Genomic DNA, 13,815 nt, shown 5'->3' with positions numbered 1-13,815 from the left:
TACTCTGTCACTCAAGCTGGTCTCAAACTCCTGGCCTCAAGTGCTCCTCCCGCCTTGGCCTCTCAAAGTACTGGGATTATAGGCATGAGTCACTGTATCCAGCCTGTCATTTGTACTTCATTTCTTAACATAGTTTAATATTTTACTCTATGTTATGAAAGTTCTAGGCTAGGAAATAGTAAGCAGCTTTTTAAAATGGTTTGGATCACATACCCTCTCCCGTCCGTGGAATGTCTCTCGAGATGAAGTTCTATGGAAGTGCTTTTTAGGGCATTTTCTGAAACTGTGAGTAGGTCCTTGTTGTGGTCTGGTCCCAGCTTTCTCCTCAGTCCTCAACTCTCTGTTGCTATATTTTCTCAGCTACCAGGTTCCCTAGCTTTACCCTCTTTCTTCTTTATTCTAAATTATAAGCTGCTGTCAGATTTATATTTCTAAATCTTGGCTCTGAACACTTTAGCCTGCTGCTCATGAGTGAACCTGAATTTCCTTCCCTCTTCGTATTAAAATAATTCCAGATGAGCTAAAGGCTTAAGTGGTGAGAGAGAAAAAAAAAGAAAGACTATAAAATCAGTGGAAGAAAACACAGCTGAATTAATTTAAAATTTTGTACAACATTGCTTCTAAACAGGATGTTAAACTACAAAGCCATAAATACAGCTTAGGTAAATTTGATGAAATAAAAATGAAAATCACTTGTTGCCAGAAATAACGTAAGTCTAAACAAATTCTGACAAGACTTATAGTCAATGGTTGATTGATTTCCACAATGAAGGGGCTCATTTAAATCCATAAGCAAAAGACAAAACCATGGGCCATTCATATTCATTTCTCCAGCAGTTTCATTGTTAAAATTTTCCTCTGAATATAATCACTTACGGACTCCAAGATAATTATAGAAGGATGCCTATTACAGTATTGTTTATACTAGTTAATAAAATTGGAAAATATATTAATATCCATTATTTAGTAACTAATTATATAAACTAACACAATACCATGAAAATATATTCAGTTAGTTTTTTAAAAAACAGTTGATCTATATTGCTGGTATGAGCAGAGCTCCAAGGAATGTTAATTGTGAAAGCATGAGTCCACTAAAACAATTCCTTTTTTTTTTCCTGTAAAATGCCCAAGAAACTATTTATGGTGGATATATAAGACAGGTGAGAATCAATGAAGAGTACTAGAGTAGAGATTTTACTTTTCATCCCTTTCAGAGTTGTGTGCATGCATTACTTTTCTTAAAAATTAAAAAAAAAGTAAAGAGTACAAACACCTGTATTTATTACAGATTATAAGCTAAACTCCTTATTTTGCCTTTATAGGCTACTTGGGCCTCTGTATGTTCTTCCCTTAATCTCTGGATAGATTGAAATGCATGCTGGGCACCACACCACTCTAGTCATTTTGAGTCTCCTTCCCTCCTTCGCTTTTAGAGCAGATGCCTCCTACTGGAATGACCTCCTTCTCTGCCTGTTCTGATCCACCCATATTTCAACTCCCATCTTCTTTATTGCAGCCTCCACTGGTACTCCAGCTAGAACTAATCTTCCCCACCTATGAGCCATCATCATTCCCAGGTTCACTTCTGTTGGGACACTTCCTTCTTGAACTTTGTTTTATATGTCTGAGTTGCCTTCTGCCCCTTAGGTGAAGAAGAGCAAGATCTGGGATGGATGCACCTTGTAACCTCCTGGAGTGCTCAGCATGGAGCCACACTCAGAAATGGCCAGAAGCGGTTTGTGGCTCATTAGCATGCCTGACAGATGCAGCATCGAGGGAGATGTGATGACCAGTAGTGTCAGTGGGCAGGAGTAGAAACAAGGGCTGTCACATGTGGTGGTTAGGAAGGGAAGTGGGTGCAGCATTTTTAGAGGACTGATGACTGGCTGTTACTTTTGCTTAGCATATATATGTATATGTATGTGTATATATATGTATGTGTATAGATACATGTATGTGTATATATATGTACTGCTGTGTGTTTGGAATGGAGCAGGACACTAGGGCCATGAATGCTTAACATCCTGATAGTCTACGTCTGAGGCTGAGGGACTCCATCAGGTCCACATGGCAGAACTGGTGATGGTCCCAGAATGGAGGCACCGTCTTTGGACTCTTGGCTTCATTCCCCTCGCCGAGTACCACACTACCACAAGAGCCTCATTGTGTCTGAAGCTCCCAGTGAACAAGGTTAAAGTCCACCCATTCAGGTGTCATCTCATCATTTGTATAATCTGGGAGTTGCATTCCTGAGTGGCCGACCCCTTTTCAGAAGCTGCCTAGTTGAGATGTCACTTCCCTGACAGTGAGGCACTTAGGCTCAGAGAGAAAAATCACAATGTGCTCCCCCTTCTTTCAAATTTTCCCTAACAATTAACGCAGCACTAACTTGACACCCTCTTTCCTTGTTTGGCTTTGTAAACCCTGGTCCCTTTTTCTATTAATTCCAGACATTAATATTTTCTTTCACACAACTGCCGCCATTCACCCGTGAAACAGTTTGAACATTATGTAGCTGTCAAGATGCCTGGGGATTACCCAGTATGCCTTGCCTGTGAGAAACTGACACCACTGAGGCCTAGTTTTGAGATGTTTATTTTGAGAGTACGCTGACAAGCATGAAGGCCTGATCCCAGAGTGGCAATTTCATTTAATTAAAGGCCTCTTTTTATTATAGTTTTCCCCCACTTTTTTATATATATATCAGAATGATTGTTAAAGTCTGCCTCGCCAGAGGTGTTCTCTTCTGCTGTAGGAGGCGGGGGGTGGGCGATTGCACTCTCACTAGTGAGCATTTCTCTGAATGACTGTGAATGCATTCATTTTTGCTGTTCTTCTCAGAACTGCCCCTGAACACGGTGTGTGTGCGTGTCTGTGCGTGTGTGCACATGCATGTGCATGCCCAAGTTTAAAATAAAGACTGATGGGCTTCCACTCCTATGTTACCAAAGTTAAAATGTGAGATTTGACTATGTATATGTATATATTTGCAGCTAATTTAATTTTTGTTTAAAGTTAGTACCCTGGCAATACTGGAAGGCTGACTTCTCAAAATCATGCCTTACTTAATCTAGTAAGACTTTTAAACCATGGCTGCTATTTTACTTCGTAGCGATGTTAATTTCAGTTCAAATAGCTGGGAAAGGTAGTGCATTCCATTTTCAGTAATTTTTACTACTGGAGTTAAATGGAAATAATAAAAGGAGCTGAAAAAAGAAAAGATTGAAGTAATGTATGATGGATATTAATGATTTGATAAATGTTGTGATAGAGTAGCTTAATTAATTTTTGATGTGATATTCCTAGACTATATTGGCTTGATGTTGATATCAGCACTTCATTTCAATAAATATTCTGGGGGCCTGTCTTGGGTACTGTCCAAGGCACAGGGGAGATCCCAGTGAACAGACTGGGCTGTTGGTCTTTGTATGCTTATTCACTGCCGTGTTTCAAAATTAGCTATAGAATCATAACTCCCCAAATCAGATTTTCTTTCTTTGTAGCGTTATCAGCTGGCCTTCATTTATCTCCTCATTGATTGCTCATTCATTTGTGCCTTCTTCATCCACCATTTACTAGGTAGTAATGAACAAGTGTGTTCCAAGCATTGTATCGTGAGACACACATGCATGTAACACACGCACAATACATAATTCATGTATTATGTTTTGCAGGCATTTTTTTTTTTTTTAACTTGCATTGATCTGAAAAGTGTGGAGGAGGGTCTGCCATCAGCCCTTCTTTTTGCTTTGGGCAGAGTGACTGGAGGGACATTATTCATTTCTTTTGGCGTCTGTTTCAAAGCTCCTGGGGAGGTGCTGGGCGGGTCAGCGGTGTCAGCGCTGAGGCCAGCTGAGGGCCTGGCTGGTGTGGAGTTCAGCTGGCCTGGCTGAGACAATGTTGGCTGCTTTAGTGCAGGTGCGGGGAGGCAGCAAAGAATGGCAACTTTGTCAATTTAATCTCTACGCCTCCAGTTTCACTTGTAGCCCCATCGTGCCATCTTTTGAGCCAGTGATTCCAGAGATTGATTTATTATGATTATATTTTCAAGTACAGGATTCTGTTGAATCAGCCATCTGGCTAAATGTTTGAAACTGATTTCTTTCACTTTTCACTGACTTGCTGCGGTTCCTACGAGGTGGTGGGCTTCTCCCTAGGACTTCTGACCCTGTTAGCTGGTGCTGGTAGATTTTACTTCTTGAATTTTTTTGAGTAGTATAGCGGTGACCTACCCACAAAGAAACAAAACAAAAACTACTCAAGGAGCCCGTTTATATTCTACCACTAAAGGGAAAAAAGAATTATTCATTTATCCCAAACTGTTTCTTATCTCCCTCTGTCCTCCACCTCCGAGGCCTTTAATCTCTGTGCAGGGAGACATTAGCCTGGGGAGTGGGGAAAGGATCTTTATTTAGTGAAGGTCCCAGGCTTTTACATGTATTTTAAAATTCTGTCTTGTTTTCTTTTTCTTTTAAAGGCACAAGTGATCCTTATGTGAAATTTAAGCTGAATGGGAAGACACTGTACAAAAGTAAAGTCATATATAAGAACTTGAACCCAGTATGGGATGAGATAGTTGTATTGCCAATACAAAGCCTTGATCAAAAGCTACGTGTGAAGGTAATCACAGATGGCTTTCAAATATGTACCTTTATTAAAAACATTTCTCAGCAGTTTCTCATGTCCTCTTAGACGTGAACTTGCCAAATTAATTCTTTTATTAGGACAGATTAAAATAATAATATAGAAGAAATTCTTTATACTGTTTGTTGAAACTGTATGTTTCTCTTCAATCAATGAGATACACTCCAGTGAAAATTAGAGTGAAAATAATATCTACATTGATTGTATTTCAGTCTACTAAATGTGGAAGAATTATTACTGGTACTGCAGTGGCGACAAGTACTAAAGCCTTTCTCATTAGGAATATCTTTATACTTAATAGAGCTTCAAGCCACCAGTTGTAAGCATCAATTGCTACAACATCTGGGTTAAAACTGCATGAGTTGAGTGCAGGATGAGATTGCTGTAGAAAATTTAGCAAATTTCTATTTAATTGGCAGATCTGCTCACTGTGGAAAATACTAAATTTTAATGACAGACTATTTAAACTACAGAGAGTGGTCCATTGTGCATAACATTTCGATGGATATAAATACTGCCTTAAAAGAAATTGTTGCTGTTATTTTGATCATAGCAGGCAAAATGGACAAGATTGAATAATTTTGTTCTCTGCATTGGCTTGACTAAATTTCTCTTTAACTGTACTATGCAAAGTATTTCAAGATCTGAAAGACTGATTTCAAAATTTCCAACCTATTGCATTTGTTAATAATTTGATAAACTCGGTTGGTTTACCATAATAATGTGTTAATTGACCTCTGTCCTCTTTGTAGGTGTATGATCGAGATTTAACCACATCTGATTTCATGGGGTCTGCATTTGTAATTCTCAGTGATCTTGAGCTTAACAGGTACCGTATTTTTACTTTTTAATTGTTATTGATGAATTTTAGAGGGAACTCACGATAATGTTAAATGGTGCTTGTTGAGGTCAAATGACAAAAACAACATATCTAAACAAATGAAAGAGAGCTTTAAAGTGTTATAACTCTCAGTGTATTTTAAGGATTTTACTTTCTGGGTGCCAAATATATTAGTCAGATGTTAAGTATTTTGTAATGCATTCTAAAGTGTGTATTGAATTTCGTACTTTGATTTGTTAATATTCAGTTTCATTAACATAACTTAAAATTAAAACAAGAGTTTACATTTTATTTGGGTGTTAGGGGAGGGGGATCATTTAACCAACTGTTGAATTAAGCAATGCCAGTTTCTCTACTCTGAATATAACTGTTTTATTTTCACTAAATTTTGTGCTTTCTTAACATTGTGTCTAATCCTTATTCAGAGGTAGGAGACTTTTGCCATAAGCTCCTGTTGCGTGTAGGTCAATATAGTCCTGTCAATAAGTGGTGGCATTGTTTGTTGCTTTTTGGTTGTAGAACAACTGAACATATTTTAAAACTGGAAGATCCAAACAGTTTAGAAGATGACATGGGAGTGATCGTCTTAAATTTGAACCTAGTGGTAAAACAGGGTGATTTCAAGAGACATGTAAGTGGGACCTTTTGTTCTTTTGAAACCGCTCATTTTGTCCTTTTTAAGTGGCTCATTGCAATTGTCCCTTGATAGCCAGCAGATGACTGATATATTTGTAATTATTTTCGGAGGGTTCAACATTTTATGGAGTCTTAAAATATCTGTTTTTTAATACAATGCTCTTCTTTGAGGCACCGGAAAGGAAATTGGTTAAGGAATTATTTATTTTGTGTTATTAAGATGATCAGGCTTACATTTGCAGCATTTGGGTTTCTTCTTTCACTTTTAGCTACCAAGTTTTCCATTGGGAGTTCTTTTGGGAAGATACAAATTTTAATGTTCTCTGGTCTAGTACCTGCAAATTTCTAGTTGATATGGTACCTATCAAAGAGATCTGTTACATCCGTGAAGCATTAGATTTTGTCACAGTATGATTGGGACTCTTCTTATGAGCAAAAATGTGGATACAAATCATAATCTGATTTTATTTGGGATTATATCTAAGGCTATATTAGAACAAAAGCATCTTTGATTAGGACTTATTTGAAAAGTATTTTTAAAGCCAATTAAAGTATCTGTTTTTTAAGATGTGTTATAATTTAGCATGTTTATAATCCAATATAAAAATATGAAGCCTATTTATAATCAGGTCTCCAGTAATGGTTCTTGAATTGAGGCAATGGGGTAGGGGAGGAGAATATTTTTCTTTTGATATCACTTATGCTTTTAGTTGTAGTTTTTTGTGATGAAAATCATGATTGATTTACTAGTAAACTTAGAGAAGATAGTTTAAAGCAGTTAAGAAAACTGTAGTGTGCCTTTTCAAAGATTCAACTAAATATCTGCTATTTTTAATTCGAATTCCTTTTATTACTTCTTTTAAAAGTGGCACTGTTGGCACTTGTGACCTCAATATAAGAGAGATTTTAATGTTAAAATGTCTTAAATTAATGTTGAAAATAAAAGTATTTTTCTCACCCCACCTAAAGAAGGAGGGATTTTCTTTAGCTTCTTCTTCATCTTCACAGCATTGCTGCTGCATCTGTGACTCTGGGTTCAGTGTCAGTGATACAGTAGATGACCGGTGACTTGAGCTGGGGGCCAGGTTATAGCATGTAATGTAAATAGTTATTTGTCACATGGTTGACAACTTGCCAGCTGATATCTTCAAAAAATTTCTTACATATTCAAGTGGGGTTTGTAAAGGTAGTTGATTTCTCCATGAAAATAGCTGCATATTCAAATGACTACCTTTGTGAATTTTTCTATAGCATATTAGATTATGTTTCGCAGTAATATTGGCACTTAAAAGATATTTAAGATTGTCAGAATTTGGAGTTTTAACATAACGCCATTTTAGTTTCAATTTATTTCAAATTGCAGAACAGTTAATACTAGACGCAGCTTGGAGTTGTTTTTGTAAAAGATCTCAAAGAGACTATCTTTTCAGGGCTTAAGAATAGCCACAGTTTCCTCTCAGTGTAGGCCTGGTTTCCTCTGACTCCCCACCTCCCATGTTGAAGACTTTGTCAGAATGTCTGCTCACTCATGTGCTTCCTTATTTCCTTTTGTCTTTGTCTGGCAGAAGCCTAGTGTACAATATATTGATTATATACACACATACAAATATATTTTTATCCCCATATATATGTACACACACATATGTATTTATCTTCTTGTATATACACAAATATATATTTATCTCTAATATACATATATTTATCTCCATATATACACATATATTTATCTCCAAATATTTATCCCATATATATGCATATATATTTATATATAAATGCATATATATCTCCATATATATACACACACACACATATATATTTATCTCCATATCCATATTTATTCAAGTTGGATTTGTAAAGGTAGTTGATTTCTCCATGAAAATAGCTGCATATTCAAATAGCTACCTTTGTGAATTTTTATATCCATATTTATGGATATGGAGATATATATGTGTGTGTGTATATATATGTGAATACATGTATATACACACCTATATGCATATATATGGATCCATATGTACATATATACACATATGGATACCTATATACATGTACATATGGAGATAAATATGTGTATATATTACATATATATAATGGAAATCTAGAAAACTGCCTCCTCTCTTCTGATTGATAGTTTTTTTCATTTATATATTTGATCAAAGAAAATTTATTGAGGAATAATTTATTCTGGGCCATGTGTGGTTATTCAGCTAACGGTGCGTGTTGGGAGCCCTTGGGGTAACATAGATGATCAGAATCTTTGTTCTTTTCATTGAATTTGAGTTAATATTTAAAGAGATTTTTTATATTGGGATTTTAAGTGGGAATGACTAGCATTTGGGACTGGAAATCAGTAGATTATTTAAATGAGATAATTTGTTCATAAATTTCCATTTTAATTTAAACTCTGGTGGAGAGATTTCAGTTTAAAGTCTCAGTTTTTTAACCCATTTTTCTTCCAGTCATCTCTGAGGTAGCCTTTGTTGCTTTAGAACCAAGCTGACAAAAATCTCAGTATGTGCAAAATGTTTATGAATTTACTCTTGTGTCCAGGGACTTAAATGTATATGACAATGGTGCAGGCAAAAGGGAAGACACTGGCTGGAAGGCTGACAAACATGCTCTGTGTTCTTTTTCATGGCAAAAACAGGAAAAAATATAGTAGCTAAAATTTTGGGCTCTGTTCTCAGACTGCCTGGGTTTGAATCCTAGATCCACCAGTGGTCTGGTTAATTCAAAGAATTATTTAATCTCTCTAAGCTATAATTTCCTCATATGTGAAACAAGGCAAAAAAGAGTGTTTTATAGGGTTGTGAAGATTGAAATTATCAAATATGGTGCTTGGAATTGGGTAGAGACACTCAATATATGGTATTTGGTAGCATTGTAGGAAGTGAATAATAATGGTCATTTTCCATTAATTTATTTACATGCTTTGTTTTGTATAATTGTTAAAAATAAAATCAAATGAGTTCTTATATGTCAAAGGGCCTAAATAGTCCTGTGTACCTAAAAGATGTAATTAATTTTGGTGGTTGGTTTGGGTGAAAACATTTGTCACTATTTCAGGAAAATAAAAAAAACCCTGATATTAATATCCAGATAATAGTACCTATAACTCTGTCATATGCTGAATGTTGAACTCACAATTTCACTGGGGGACATGTAATTAATGAAGAATATTTTTCAGTCATTTCTGTACCAACATTTCTAGTTGCTGGTCAATGCAATGTAAGTGGATTTCCCCTGAAGACTGTTAATTTTCTGGTTTCTAATGTATTGGGAAGACATATTGGCAAAGTGGACTGGTCATTTACCTAAAGGTATTTTTTTCTTAAGAAAAATAGTAAATGTGGTCTGCTCAATTAGGTTTATAACTGAGTTGTAATCTCCCAAATGGATCCAAGTTGTAACAAACAGTTAGCTGGTTAACCAGCCAGAGTAGAGCTTTACAGTACTGAATGGTGATAGGAGTAATGAGAGGGTTTTGCTTGGAGAGAATTTGTAGACAAAATTCAGCAGCCTTAGCCTGACAGAAGAGAGATCAAAAGAGAAAGGTGGTGAAGTTTCTTGCTATTTAGAATTTTTTTTTCCTTTTCCTTAGATACTGCATTAGCACATTTTCTTAATTATGCAATACTTATTCATAGTTTTCTATTGTTTTGAATCCTGAGATTTACTCAGAGTAAATGGAATTATTTTTTTCTAGCATCTAAAACTATGGAAACCTAAATATCAACTATCAGTAGTCATGAATTTCTTAAACATTTTTATAATATCTGAGTATTTCAAGCAGAAGAAACCTTTCTATTTTTTTAGAGAGAAAATATGTTGTTTTAAGATAATTTTAAAAAATGTGCTTCCAAAGATAGAACAGCATTTTATGTCATTGCTTTTTCATACTGAATATTTAGAGAAAATTATATAACACAACACATACATGTGATTTTTGATGATGTATCTATCTTCTTCCTCAAATGTGCTTTCTCTGTAACCTCAGAACTTGAATATTAATTATCTGAATGTAACCTGGACCATCTAACATAATATAATTACATTGTTAATAATTCTGTTTTCTTCTGTTTTATTTTGCCATTCTCACCATTCCACGGACACAATCTTTAGCGTTGGTCAAATCGGAAGCGATTAAGTGCCAGCAAGGTAAATATACTTTTTTTTCTTTAGATCATTTGGTTAAAAACTTTGTCTTTGTAGCAAACACAAATGGCTACATGATAGATATTACCCAACCTTTATGTAGAACAGAATTATTTTCCTCTTACTGCTGTTACGAATAAGAAAACAACCTTCCTTTAAAAATTTTATTTAATAAGGGTGTTGCCAGATGTTTGAGCTGACTCTTGTTTTAGTGGTGATATTTTGTATGTACTGGCCATGTTAGAGTGTTACACTTCATTAAGCTTGGATTATTTAGAGTTTAGCATGGTTAGAGTTAGTCTCTTTAGGAAGTTATTTGCCATGAGATGGAAACTAGCATCGGTATTGTAGGGGCAATGTAAAGATTGAAAAAATATGTGGTATACTTTTAAGTCTCTTTAATGTCTTTTGAAAAAGCCATTTATATCTTTTCAGTAAAATTTCCTTTAAAGCTTTCTCATGAATTGCTGATTTTTTATTTTTTACATTGCTAGAATCTTTTTAAGCAATTATACAATTCTGTCTGATTTATAAAAGGTGCAAGAACGCATTATTAATTTATGAAGTTATTAAAGTAGCCAATTGTAACATAAATGACTAAATGTGAAAATTAGTGTAAAAATAAACACAACAAAAAAGTATTTACAACTTAATTTAGCAGCACTGCTACTTTGTAAGGAGAAATAACAAAATAATTCCTATGAAATGATGCAATATTTGAGACTATTCCTTCAGTTTCTGAATTGTGGTGGTGGTGGTGTGTGTGATCGGAAGATGTACAGATGATCTCAGTGAATGCCTGTATTTGCACACCCACATACATGTGCATACAAATATGCCAGCTCTGATTTCTAATGTCATGGTACCTCAGTTACTTATTTGTCTACATAATAAGGAGTTTGAAACTGGGGGCCACTTCCAGCTCAAAGGCTGGAGTTTGGATGCGAATGAGAGACCGTGAGAGAGAGAGAGAGAGAATTTTAAACTGACTTTTGCTAGTCACTTAAGAAGAAAGCAAACTTTCAAATCTTGCGTTTGAAAATACGCCGGAAACAAAGTTCTGACTCATACTTACTAAAATATATACCCTTTGCATTTTGAACACTTTAAAATAATTCTCATAAGGTGTTTTGTTACCGTATGAGTTCACTTGGTTCCCAAGACTCTGATTCTTTTTAGTAATAAAATTAATATTCAAGAAATAATAACATGGAGCCGTCTCAAAAATTCCTTCAACGTTTGCCTTATTCCTTTATAGTCACTAGAGGGTAGAAGAACATCATTTCTCACCACAGGACAAAGCCCAGCTCTCACTCTCCCATATTAAGAGTTTTTGTAACCACCCAAAGCAGTAAAGTTTCCCAGAATGCTTTGGGGAAGCCTGACAAAGCAGTATTTTCTCATTTATTGATTCTGCTCCTGCACTAAAACACTGGTACTGTACATCAATAACCATCTTTAGTTAGGGAGCTTTGGTCTGTGGAAGAGCACTGGCAGTTTGTGGAAGAACATAAAGGCTAGAAAGAAAAATTGTGAGCTTGGGGAATATTGGAGTCTAGGGAGGACAGGAGAGGTTGTGGAAGAATGGCCAAAGGAATGAGGGGGGATAGGAAAAATGTTGACGACCTGGATAAAGTTATCAAAAATATGAAGCAAGCAGAAGATCCCGGAGAGCAGTATTTATGTGTATACTTCAGAGTTGTGTCTTAGAACTGAACTGTTTGTCTTTTTTTGCTTTTTTCCCATCATGGTAGTTTCTCGAATTTGACTTCAGTGCACTGGGCTCAGGGATATAATACACGCCCATCCTGAGTATACATGTTTAATAAAATCCTAGAACAATAAAGTTCACTTTATTAATTTTTGAAAGCTATTATCCTCTTATTCAAGGCATGCAAGGTGTATTCTGCTGAGAAATTTCAATTATGTTGACTTTTTGCTTCTGAGAATGCACAGTTTTAAAGAGAAAAGTCAGGTAGTGTCTAATTTGGCTTATGGAAATTAGTCACATAGAGACTTTATAGACACTTGATTAGCAATCTGTAAAAGTAGTTAAAATACCATGGTCAGCCTATCTTTTGGTATTTTTAAATTATAAAGTTCTATTTTAGGATTTCCACATTGTATTTAATATTATGTAATAATTTAACACAAGGAAGATTACTTGGCTTTGAGTATTAAAATTTTACTAGTCCTAAGTAATGTACTACCTAAAATATCATTGGCTTTTCACCTGAATCTTTTCTTATAATAATTTTATTTAGATAATTTCTTCTTAATGCCATAAATCTATAATTTTGCATCATCTAAAAGGTTCCTGAAAGGTCTTTGTAAATTCTTTTTTTCAACTGTTTTCTTACTATTTGGCCCTGGATTTCAATATAGTAAATACAATGAGATTGCCTTTAAAAATAGGTTCAGGTTTCATGCAAAAGTCTTTTAAAATGGGCATTTAAATAAGAATTGGGAATTTGATTTAATAGAGATGAATTAGACACCTAGTTCTCTTTATGTATATACTATATACAATCTTTGGTGTGACCAGATTTGTTTCCAAGCCTTATTTCTCTCTTTTCTAATTTGTGTAACAATTCGAGAACTAAAAAATATTAACAGTGGTTATTTACCTTATATCAAATAGTCTAATATAAAGACAAAAAAGCAATGATAAAAAATGGCTTTGAAAAATTACTGATTGTGTTCAGAAACTGCACATATTCTGTTTCTCTCTCTCTCTCTCTCTCTCACACAGACACACACACACACCCCACATATCCCCTGCTATTATATGGGTGTCTGTAGGTGTTACGTCTACTACAATGGCTATTTAGTTATGGATTATCTTTACTTTAGATGAATTTTCACCGAGATAATTACATACTCTTACATAGCCTCTCTTTTGACTCTCTGTTGTATGTATTACTATGTCTGCTGTCTAAAGTAAGAAACATGACTTAGACTAGCGTAATTTTTTTTTTTTCTGCATGAAATTGATTGACTAGTAGTGCCAACTGTTGGCCTGTTTGGTTTTATATTCTTTTATTTTGGTTCCTGTCTGTTATTGCAAAGGCTGACCTCTGCAAGATACATTCTCTAGGCGCTCCTATCAGCTGGCCTCCACCTGGCTACGTACACTGAGAGGACAGTCATAGCATTTGGAGGGAATCAATCTCCCTTCCCCTCTCCCTGTCCTCTCTCCCTTTCCTCTCTCCCTCTCCTCTCTTCCCCTCCATCCCCCTCTCCCTCTCTCCCTCTCCGTTCCCCTCTCCCTCTCCGTCCCCCTCTTCCTCTCTCCCTCTTCGACCCCTCTTCCTCTCCACCTCTCCGTCCACCTCTCCCTCTATCTTTTCCCCTCCCCCCTTCCCTTTCACCCCTCCCCTTTCCATCTTTCCCCTTCTCCTCTTCCCCTCCATCCCCTCCTCCTTCCATCCCCTTCCCTCTCCCCTTCCCCTTCCCTCTCCTCTTCCCCTTTCCCATCTCCCCTTTCCCATCTCCCCTTTCCCCTCGCACCTTTCCCGTCTCCCCTTTCCCCTCTC

At 35.9% G+C, this 13,815-nt stretch overlaps 1 protein-coding gene across 1 annotated transcript in view; it reads left to right on the top strand.

The window, feature by feature from the left end:
- The window catches only part of MCTP2 (multiple C2 and transmembrane domain containing 2), a 267,240-nt gene that overhangs the window by 105,370 nt on the left and 148,055 nt on the right, over window positions 1-13,815 (top strand). Inside the window, exons 4-7 of the mRNA XM_017875234.1 lie at window positions 4,481-4,623; window positions 5,400-5,476; window positions 6,008-6,119; window positions 10,247-10,282. Of these exons, the coding sequence (XP_017730723.1) occupies window positions 4,481-4,623; window positions 5,400-5,476; window positions 6,008-6,119; window positions 10,247-10,282 (368 nt within the window). The remainder of the gene's footprint in view (window positions 1-4,480; window positions 4,624-5,399; window positions 5,477-6,007; window positions 6,120-10,246; window positions 10,283-13,815) is intronic.

The sequence above is a fragment of the Rhinopithecus bieti genome, unplaced genomic scaffold (genome assembly GCF_001698545.2).
Source record: "Rhinopithecus bieti isolate Rb0 unplaced genomic scaffold, ASM169854v2 scaffold_9696, whole genome shotgun sequence".
In the NCBI taxonomy this organism is placed as follows: domain Eukaryota; kingdom Metazoa; phylum Chordata; class Mammalia; order Primates; family Cercopithecidae; genus Rhinopithecus; species Rhinopithecus bieti.
This window is presented reverse-complemented; position numbering and strand designations above follow the sequence as displayed.